The sequence below is a fragment of the Squalius cephalus genome, assembly GCF_949319135.1.
Source record: "Squalius cephalus genome assembly, chromosome: 16".
In the NCBI taxonomy this organism is placed as follows: Eukaryota; Metazoa; Chordata; class Actinopteri; order Cypriniformes; family Leuciscidae; genus Squalius; species Squalius cephalus.
This window is the reverse complement of record NC_137137.1, coordinates 14,507,961-14,519,323: the sequence shown is the minus strand read 5'-3', so window position 1 is coordinate 14,519,323 and position 11,363 is coordinate 14,507,961. Positions and strand designations below refer to the sequence as shown.

At 36.6% G+C, this 11,363-nt stretch overlaps 1 protein-coding gene across 2 annotated transcripts; it reads right to left on the bottom strand.

Moving 5' to 3' along the window:
• Positions 1–9: 9 nt before the first annotated feature.
• Positions 10–11,013, bottom strand: ifrd2 (interferon-related developmental regulator 2). 2 transcript variants are annotated; one of them, XM_079897413.1, is made up of 13 exons: positions 10,584–11,013; positions 9,179–9,238; positions 7,308–7,421; positions 7,135–7,216; positions 6,911–7,035; positions 5,918–6,075; positions 5,766–5,819; positions 5,495–5,673; positions 3,564–3,672; positions 3,354–3,488; positions 3,068–3,196; positions 1,290–1,382; positions 10–1,098 (listed from the first exon to the last, which is right to left on the bottom strand). In XM_079897413.1, exons 1-13 carry the CDS (start codon positions 10,630–10,632, stop codon positions 1,018–1,020), a joined length of 1,368 nt encoding a protein of 455 aa, XP_079753539.1. In that variant the 5' UTR covers positions 10,633–11,013; the 3' UTR covers positions 10–1,017. The 2 variants fall into 2 exon arrangements, with proteins under 2 accessions (XP_079753539.1, XP_079753540.1); XM_079897414.1 differs by lacking the exon at positions 9,179–9,238 and having other exon boundaries at positions 10,584–10,983.
• Between the last annotated feature and the right edge of the window lie 350 nt (positions 11,014–11,363).

Sequence of the window (11,363 nt, the reverse complement as noted above, 5' to 3'; positions counted from 1 at the left end):
AACAAGAGTGCCGAACCATCGCACCCCAAACGATTTACCATCACACACACATACATGTACATATATACACACACATACATAATTGAACTATCAAGCACAATATACATTTGTAATCGGAGACTTAGCAAATTAAGTGAGATGCAATTTTTCTGTATTTTGGTTTAATGAAAGCCATAATGTCTTACTACAACAAATACATTTGTCTGTCAAAAATACTTCCCACTCTGTGAAGGATAATTACATAATTTATTTCTCTTCAAAAGTCTGGCTGTTGCATACAGTACTTTAACTTTACAAAAAAAAAAAAAAAAAAAAAAGGTCATGACAAGGTAGCTTGATATTTAGAAATAAATTCAAACAACTGTTGGAAGCATTATCTATATAGGTAAAAATAAGCTTGGGGATAAGAATATTAATTACTGTCACACTTGGAGCCAATAAAAATCACACTTTTTCAGCAGATGAGTATGATGTAAAACAGATGATTTAGTGGCAGTGAGAAAGGTTTAACGAAACGGTCTACACTAACTCAGGAAACCTGCAGTCCAAGATGTATTTTCAATTGTTTGCATCATGAGATCATAGGTGCATCAGCATAGTCCGTTTATAAAATGCATACAGAAAAACTACAAAGAATTCATTTTTCTTGGCCTCTTTCTTTGTTGTAGAACTGTAAAAAGTTTGTTTATGATAAAAATATTTTTTTTTCCCAAAAACTCTTGAGGTGGTAAAACATGTTTTAACAGAAAAGCTTAATACAGCCTTACAAAAGGTTGTTACAAAGATACAATAGTTCATGTTTTGTTTAATTGCAGGATTCCTAGCAATCACACAATGTGATGTTAAATAAAAACCACACCGCATACACACACCCGGCCTTTCACACTCGCACACAGGCAGTCAGTCGCACGCACATTTTGTCAAGTGTCTGGCTTGGCAGTATGTCAAACTATGATTCAAGTGAGCCGAGGGGATTTTAAGGATGTAGTGTTTCTCTCTCTTTGTCGACCTTCATCCTCACATCACATCGGCACGTTTGTCCCTCACTTTGTTCCTCAATTTAGTCCGAGCTTTGAACGCAGCAGAGTTAAACAGATGCTGTGAAGAGACAAGACAAAGGTTACATGAATATGCATCAAAAACTTACATTTAAAATAAAGGGTGCTGCTTCTATTTGCATGAATTGTCTTGACAGACAGTTCCCAAAATTAACTGAATCTGACTGCAAATGTCAAGTGTCACAGTATGTATGATTTATTACATTAATAAATGAAAAGACGAGAGATTACCCTCTCTGTGCGAGAGATCTTGCTGGCTTTAACAGATGCATCCAGGATGAGAGGTGGTCCAAGTCCAAAAATATCCCTCAGCAAAGGATTAAACTATACAAACAGATACAAAAATTCTTTATAATAAACACATTATATCAATGGTCCTCTACCACAGGCCCTGGGGCACACTACGGAAGCTTAGCAAGATGACTTGAAATAATTTTAAATCAAGACAAAAGACAAGCATTAAAATAAGATATAGATATATATATATATATATACACAATGATGATATCTCTATGGAAGCTTGTTTCCGCCACTGAATAATAAATAAATAATAATAATTGCGACTTTTTATCTCACAATTCTGACTTTTTTTCTCACAATTGCGATATATCAAGTCAGAATTGTGACTTTTTTTCTCAGAATTGCGAGATATGAAGTCAGAATTGTGAGAAATAAAGTTGCAATTGCGAGATATAAAGTCGCAATTGCGAGATATAAAAACGCAATTCTGAGAAATAAAGTTGCAATTGCGAGATATAAAGTCGCAATTCTGAGAAATAAAGTCGCAATTGCGAGATATAAAGTCAGAATTGCATGATATAAAGTCGCAATTGCGTGTTATAAAGTCAGAATTGTGAGATACAAACTATTCTGAGGTAAAAAATAAAAAAAATCCGTCTTTTTTTTTCCGTAGAATTGGACTTTATATCTCACAATTGTGAGTTTATATCTCACAATTCTGAGAAAAGATGTCAGAATTGCATGATATAAAGTCGCAATTGCGAGAAAAAAAGTCCGAATTCTGACTTTATAACACGCAATTCTGACTTTATAACACGCAATTGCGAGTTTATATCTCGCAATTGCGACTTTATTTCACGCAATTCTGACTTTATAACACGCAATTGCGACTTTATTTCACGCAATTCTGACTTTATATCTCGCAATTCTGACTTTATAACACGCAATTGCGACTTTATTTCACGCAATTCTGACTTTATATCTCGCAATTCTGAGAAATAAAGTCAGAATTGCGAGATGTAAACTCGCAATTGTGAGATAAAAAGTCGCAATTATCTTTTAAAATGTTTTATTTTGTGGCGGAAACAAGCTTCCATATATCTCAGTGTTGGGCAAGTTACTCTAAAAAACTAATTAATTAATAATGAACTAGATTACTGTACTAATTACTCCCTCTAAAAAGTATTGCATTACTCAATACTAATTACTTCCTAAATCCCTTATCAACCTCGACCAGGTGACCCATACAAGAATTGCCATGAAACGGCTGTTTTAATTTTTTCAAATAAAAAATAGAAAATTTAATAAATTATTCTTGAAATGACCAAACAATTTTAGGAGATCATGTTACATCAAAATACATTTTAACATGTAATTAATTACTTAGTAATGTCAATTATACCCAACACTCTGTATATATATGGAAATGAAAGGTAAATTAATCAAATCTTAAAAAGCCATATGTAGTTTATAAAGAATTTACATTTTGTAAGTTAAGCCGAGCTCTAAAATGTTAAATATGCAAAAAATCCTTGTCCAGTGAAACAAAAACAACTGGAAAAGGAAATCAATGGTTAAAAAGAAAAAGCTTTTCTCGAATTCTTAAACTTGCCAATTTTAATATTTTTAATTATTATGTACCAGAGGAAAACTTAAGAAACCATTTAAGATCATTTAAATAAATATTAATTGGAATAAAATCTAGATTTTTCTCCAGTACTACATAGTGTTATGCATGACAACAGTGAGTTGCAATTGGTCCTCCTCACTTGTAGGTGGTGTCTGACTCCAGACTCGAGCACCTCCTTAAAGGCATCATAAATCCTGCGGCGCATCCAGCCATCAATGTAGATGGCCTCAATCCCAAACTGAATCTTCTCCTCTGTGAAATCTTCATTCTGAAAATGGAAGGGAATGATTGGTCTGGTGCATGTACATTTTTAAACCATAATCATCTATGACAGTCCTGGATCAACCCGGATAATTAGCACAGTATGCAATGTAGCCATAAAATATCTGAATGTAATTAAAAATAAAAAACAGTTCTCCTTTCACCTCAATGTAGTGCAGCACCTCTCTGAAGATTGAGCGCTGTTTCCTGCGGTCGTTTTTAGCACGATGTTTGTTTCCATCAGTCGCTAGACTCTTTAGACTGTCACACAATGCATCACAGTCCTCATACTCGAACTCCTGAGGCACAACACACATTATGTACGCTGCCATCATCCTGACACTCAAACCTATTCAACACTACACAACACACACCTGATCGATGTCACGGCCCAGTTCATACAGCAGAGCGATGGTCTCTCCCACAGCAATCCTGAAGTTCACCTCACTGCTTTCTAAACACGCATGCAGACGTGGCAAGTGGCTGAAATACAGACAAAGAGAAAGATTACATTACAGACAAATTGGACTATCTGTACTCCTATCTGGGTGAATAAAAAGCCATGTGACAACACCCAGATAAAGCATTACATTAAAAACAGTGGATATGTAAGCCCGTCTAGATTGACCCAATGTCGGCATCAGATAGAACGGGTGAAGGTCTCTGCGCGTTACTGTCTTTCCGCGTGACAAAGTAGTTTAATTCACTTAAGAGCATTTATCTGACTCAGAAACATAAGACTTCACTTAATCTACTTGAGAAAATAATTTCAGAGTAATTCAGAATAAAATCAAATGTAACAATTTATTATGTCAGGTAAATGTATCATGGCAATTTCATAATCAGTTCAAAGATAATAAATACAAAACATCAAATGCTCTGCAATAAAGAGAGAAGATGCAAACCTGACATTATAAAATACATGATGCGAAGTGCCTGCACATACACTCCGCATCACGGGCTAATTTGAGTTACAAATCGCCCTGAGCCTCTTGTTGCATTTCTTTATAACATTTGCTAACAATGGGAATTTACACCTTTTGGGAGCAGAATGCTATTTGCCTGGAAGACACACCCTACTCTGTGTGCAAGTTATCTCTAAACTCTTAAGAACTTATTACCTTTTGGTTTAATTCTTTGGGAATGATACATTTGTACCAGTCGCACTGAGACATTTCAAATGATACCAAACATGTATAATACTGTATGATAATTATTCACATTAAACCATATAGATTTTTGGGTGAATTTTGGTGATCTCAGCATGAGAGAGCAGGAGTGGGGGAAGAGGGAAAGAGATGTATTCTGAGGTGAGACTTGCATCTCAAATGGTGGATGGCTAACTTCACAAGAGAGAGTTCAAATGCTAATTTCCTTTGTTTTCTCAGAGAGTTGCCCTCTCTTCCAGTCTTACAGATACATTATTATAACGTGTTTAATATGACTTCAGCTTAGATTTTAGACCTGCTTTGGATTGTGGCTTTGTGGATTGTTGTAAAATTGAAGTTGTACATCTGATGAAAACAGACACTCACACTGCTTTTCATTTTTAATACAGTAAAGCTGCTTGATTTTAAGCAATCTATGCGTTTATTTTGTTATTGAGAGGAAAGCACGCAGCACATATTTACATACCTATCTAAACGTTGCTCTCTATAATCGCTGGTCATGCATTTCAAACTTTTTTTTACCTCTAAGCAAAGAACAAAAAGAACTTTGGCGTGAGTATATCAGGGCCTTAAATCTGATGCCGCTTGTCATTAATGTTAATCAAACTACAATAGACTAAAATAAAACATTTTTTACTGAAAAAGTGACAAAAAAACTTTACTAAATAACTTCAGTAGCTTTAGTAAGAATCACTGTATATATAAGTTATACAGTGAAGTCTATGTAGTGTTTTATTTTTACATTTGTTTATTCAATTTCTTGTATAATACTGTTAAATACACCAACTGTGTAAAAAAGCACTGTTTATTTCATTTGTATATTGTATTGTATTTATAATGTGCATCTTTGTTCTTGTTTTTAATAAAGATAAAATAATGAAAACAGATTTTCATCTTCGCCCACCCCTACTTTGGCCTAAATGGTTTTATATTTTGTTACCTTATAGGACTACATTTTTAAAACAGGGAAATTAGTTGGATGTTCTGCTCAGTCACTTGCAAAATAATAAAACCAAAATGAAAAAATCGTGATAAAATCATGAATGGTGACTGTCCTGAAAAAAATCGTGATATGATATTCTTGCCCCTGTTATTAAGTTTGTACACAGATGTGTTTTCTTGCATGTCAAACTCACTGGTTGAGAATGGTGTCGATGCGTGACGCAGGGCAGAGGGTGCAGAGCAGAGCCCAAGCCTGTAGGGCGGCGCTGTGTAGTGCAGGGGTCCCAGCTTTGACAGAGGGCAGAGTGCCATCACCCAGGGGATATGCAGCCACAAACACGCTCTCCAAATGTCCAAGAGATTTTATCAGGTCCTGAAAAACACAGGTGGAAAAAGACAGATGATACTTCTACAAAGATGCAGATCTATAAATATGAATATGCTTTTTACAAGATCTGACCGTACCTCTGGATCGTCTGAGGCAGACACATAGCAGCAAATACCTAGAGCTCGAGCGCACTGACAAAAGATAGATATATAGTTAAACAATCACATTTTAAAAGTCAATGTAATAGATCTAATAAGAGTTTATGGACATATTTTAAGGCATCACTCACACTCTGTCGCGCTGAAAGGCTGGCACAGCTGTCAATCAGGATGGAGCTGAGGATGGGGCGGAGCATCTTGAAGCCCTCCTCACCTTCGACTCCACCCCCGAGCTGCCCACACAAGAGAGCACCCACTGTTGCAGCAGCCGCCTGCTCCTCTCCTCCACCTAGAGGGAATGAGACTTTACTCAGTAAGTCAACCCAGTTCATTTTACAAATGGGAGAAACAACAGATACATGTCCATGTGCAGCTTGGGATTTCTCTCCACATAAATAATCACACATTGCAAGCATCAGTACAACAACAGCTTCTACAGCAGTGATGTTTAAACCAGGGACTGCGGACCAAAGTTGGCCAGTGATGGCCTTTGATTTGGCCCGCTATAGGGTGTGTGAGTGTGGGGGGACGATATGTCTTAATTTTTTTTATTTTGTTTTGACTTTTATTATTGCATTGAAATATAAGTGAATTTAATATAATAAAAAGAAACATAATAATATTAACAAAAAAATGTATATAAAAATGTAATATGGTATACTTTTGGCACACTGTCCTCAATCGATTTTGGCCCTTTGTATATATTAAAATTACAGAGTGTAAGAGCAAGAAGTGTAAGAGCAAGAAGAATGGTTTATCTTTCTTGTTTTATGAGATCAAAACGCAAAACAAATCTTATTATTATTATTTTTAATTATGTTTTTAATTATATAAAAGTTTATCTTCTGTGAATAAGTACAAGCACCACTGTCAACAGGAAAAATACATAAAAAATAATGTAAAATAAAATAATTTTTATCCTTACAGTGCTTGTACTTAAATTCTTACAATCACGTTTTATTAATTCACAAAAGATAAACAAGTATTTATGTAACACAATAAATAAAATGAATAATTAAAAACAATGAAAGTCAATGAGTTTTGATCTAATGAAACACACATTAACAAACATATATAAAATCAAACCAAAAAAAAAGACAAAGAAAATCAGTCCTAATTCCAACCTTTCCTCAAGCTCCTCTCCAGACAGTCACTAATGGTGAAACGTCTCTCTAACAGGAATTCGTACAGGACTCTGGAGGAAAACGCCAAGCGCAGACTTTCTAATCCAGCCAGACGGGTCTTAGCACTGAGAAACATATAAAACAACAGTGAAACAGCTGCAGAGCTTATATGCTTTTCAATAACTGTGTGATTGCAGACTTGTTGTATTTTAGCGTATTGATACCTTTTGTCCATCAGATTGTCGATGCATTGCTTCAGTTTGTCTTCTGTTTCTTCCTGAGCAGTTTGTTCATCTACCGCCTCACCTGCACAGAGAGTCAGTGTGTGGATGTGCTAGGGACAATACATATTTGCGATAAAGTTTGTGCCTTTATACAACTGTAATTGTGCATGTACCTGTGCCCTCTTCTACAACAGATGCGCTCTCACTGGCGCTGCTGCAGTGACTGAGAACATCAGACGCTAAATCATCATCACTCACGCCAGATTCGCCTCTCACCCCATTCCTCCCTGAAACAGAGAGAGGCAAGAATAAGAGATACACATTGAAAATGAGTTTAGTGGTTTAAATAAATAGAGGGAACACAGAAGGGAATGATCATAGGTTAGGGGAATAGGCCTAGATCGGTCAGTCAGAGTGAACATGCATGTTTCAACTGTCCACAAAGTTCATGTACCTAACCCAACCCCATGTACAATGATTCACTTCAGTGCTCAGATAAAACAAACACGCATGTACGATTGCAAAACCAATCCGTGCCCTTTTGTTTTAATAATCTAGTGTACCATTGACTTTAAATTGAACTTTTGAAAAAGTGTGAACAGTCTGACTATATAGGAAACCAATAGAAAAACCCACCTTTTTCACTCACATACACACTCCTCAGCAACCCTAAATCACATCCAAGAAACAGAGCTCTGACTGAGGCCAAAGTTCAATGTGGCGTCTCTCAAACCCACTTAAGTCACACACAATGGCCTAACTATTTTTCCCTGATACCAGCACCAGACCTTTCGTACATAACATGGAAGTGTCAATGTCATGATTAAAAATGACCTAAAATGGAGTGAAGAAAACCATGCATCAATCCAGTCTTCTTTAAATCAATCACCGTCTCTTCACTGATCCACTCTGCATCAAGAATCTACTGAATCAGGCTAATCTCTGAAAGGTAGGTCCATATAGTTCATACTCTTGAAAAGATTCAATATTGAAACAATTATTTATTTGACTTTTATACTACTTTACTAAAATGATATAGTTAGATTTATTTAATCATGATTTATCTTGATTAGTCTGATTTCCTTGGGAGGATTTTAGTGAAGATATTCCTCATTTGTAAGCTGATCTGCTTAATGTACATAATACTGTTCAAAAGTTTGGGGTCGGGTCGGTAAGATTTTCCTAATGTTTTTTTTTTTTAATGAAGACTCTCTTATGCTCGCAGTCTGGCCACAGTAAAATAAATCTCTCATCAGTATCAATGTGACAGCTGAACAGACTTTGAAATGGTAGTGCATACTAACTGCTGTACTAATACATGCATCAGCATAAGACATCAGATCAGCAGGAATGAGATGGAAGCAGCAGTGCATTCAGGATGGATGGATACCATGTGGAGGAGCAGTCCAGAATGGTTGGGGATTGGTGGAAAACATATCTGAGACAATCCACAACAGTCTCAAGATTTTGCAAAATCAAAATATGGATAGAAACAGTTAGTCCAAATATTTTGACTTGAGTTCCAGAACTTTCCAGAAGCTTCATCACGTAGTGGAGCAGTGTAGCCCAGGGGTCCTTTAGTACTTAAATTCTACCACTGAAAAAGTGCAAATGACTACTTTTAGTAATCATCCCAGTTTCTTTATGATTGGAAGAACAGTCGAATCTCATGAAATATTAGCTTATTACAGAAGAAGCTAATTGGTGAGAAAATAGCCCCTGAAACAGATAAATGATTTCCAGTAAAATAGGAGATAAAGGAACGCATTTCTGGCTTGGTACCAAAAAAAAGTAGTTGACCTTTACTGATGTGGCTGTACAAAAGACCAAAAAATGTTGGGAAACACTGATCTAAAGGTATGCTTTCACAAGGAAGCAGAAGTGATACATGCTTGTGGGGAATGTTGGTTCTCAAGTCATGAAAGACATTAGAGAAATGAGAGAAGATGTAAACAAATACAAATGAATGGACATTGACATGCTGCTCATTAAACATTAATGGGGTGAGAGGCATGAGGTCACAATCAAGATCAGGTCACGCTACCTGGACGTGACAGGACAGTTTTTGACAACTGCAGCTGAAGCACTTCCTGTCGAAGTGAGCCTGCTCACAGTGAACAGGAGGAAGAGACAGATTAAAATACTCTAGTCACAGATCTTATCTGAGATCAGTTTGACATTTCAACTTTAACTGTAGGACACAGCCAACACAGAAAAGTAACTATTGCAGTAGCATCAAATGACTTTTCAAATTTACAGCCATGCTGAAAAACACCTCTAATGGTGTGCTGGGCTCCCAATCTGGTCATGGTTCATTTTTCAGATGATTAGGATGGGAATTAACTTTGTCCACCAGCTATCTACAAACAACAATCTTAAAGCAGCTGTAAAAACCGCCTGAAACCAGCGAAGACCAGCAAACCATCGTAGATTTGTTTGTTTAACCTGTTTTGATTTCAGCCAGGACAATCACACAGAAATTTAATCAAGTGATTTGACAACCTTCAAACAAAACCCCTCAGCATGCGTCGCAGCGAATTCTGTCACGAGAAAGACCCGTTTTTGTCATGCCTGCATTTACCGGGTGACGAGATAAATGCAGGCGGTACACACGCACGAGTCGTGCTGACGCTGCACGTGACGCTGCTCTGCGCGTGAACTTAACAGAAAACTGTCGTTCGAGACGAACGGTTCAATGTTTAACCAAAAATGTCTGTAATACACCTCGCGTGAGTGGTCCTGGAAGGCCCGGTTTTCGTGGCTCCGTAACACTTGGGCTAAATATACACGAGCTTCACCTGTCATGCTGCAGACTGAATAACCCTGACAGTCAATCACTCTGCTTCTATCCTTACTGCTGAGATTAAGGGCAAACACAGTTTCCCAAACAGTAATAGTTAAATATTTAGATTATTATTTAATAATTGTATTTAGTTTATTTATAATTCAAGTTTTAGAAGGCTGGTTCTTGAAATGAAGCTCAGCTGTAAATGGTGCTGAAATGGTTACAGCCACATCAGCAAGACTAAATCAAAGCTATGTGGGGAACGTAATGCCTGAAAAAAATTGTAAATGAATATGCATCATTATTTCAATATTTTGGCTTAAAATCGTAAAGGAAAGAGAGAAGAGAGAGTTTCCAGCTGGTCAATGTCACCAAACCAATCATGGCTTGTACATTACCCTATTTTAAAATGTTACATTATTTTCTTGTTTTAACATAAATGACAATTTGGTGAGGTTTATTCTTACAAAAAAAAAAAAAAAGGAGTAGGAACAATAATTCAAGATTGAAAACGACTCTTTACACAGTTTATGCAAGTACAATGATATTGTTTTAAAGATATTATAAAAAAAATTATATAAATATTATATTGCTTAGTGATATTTTGCAGTGTAATTGTGTTTATACTGCCTATGATTGCAGAAGGTGTTACAAATAAACTCACCCTTACTCGAACTGTTCCCACCGCGTTTCCCCTTTTTGCTTCGTGGCATGCTGACAGCCGCTCCAAACACCAAATGACACAGATTATAGAGAACAACACACAGTACACAGTAATCTGTATATAAACAATCCCAGCCGAGAAATCCTGTCCAGAGTATCAAAATACTGTGATCTGTGCAGTTTGGCCCCACGTTTCAGGCACCTCAATGTAAGGTGCGCCTCGCACCGAAATCAAAATAATACTAATAATTCTATCTTAGTTTTAGTATATATTATCTATGGTTGTCCCCGGGTAACCGATATCTAATACCAGGTTGTGATGGTAAATGTTTTTGGAAATGTTTGGGACGGAGTATCGTGCACGTTGCTGCTTCAGATTCCACCATCTTCCCTTCGGTAACGCTCGCACACCCGGCACGCTCCTCCTCTACGGAGCACATAGCAGCTGGGCATTATGGGTAATGTAGTTCGCTGTAGGAATTCCGACTGACTTAATTCTGTTACAGAGGTAAAATTGAGAACTACATTTCCCATAATGATCAGTCATTTAGAAATGTTTGGATTTGCACAGTCTGCTGAAAAGTTACAGCTTTATGAACTTTTTCTGCTTGAAAACAATAAGGACGCTAATCAGAACTGTCAGTATACCCTGACATTTATGGTTTTATGTCGCTAGTAATCCTCATAGAATGAGACGGTGGTACACGTCACCGGTGTACAACATCGGCCATTAAATTTCATTCACAAGTTAATTATTCACAATATAATTACCCACTTTTTT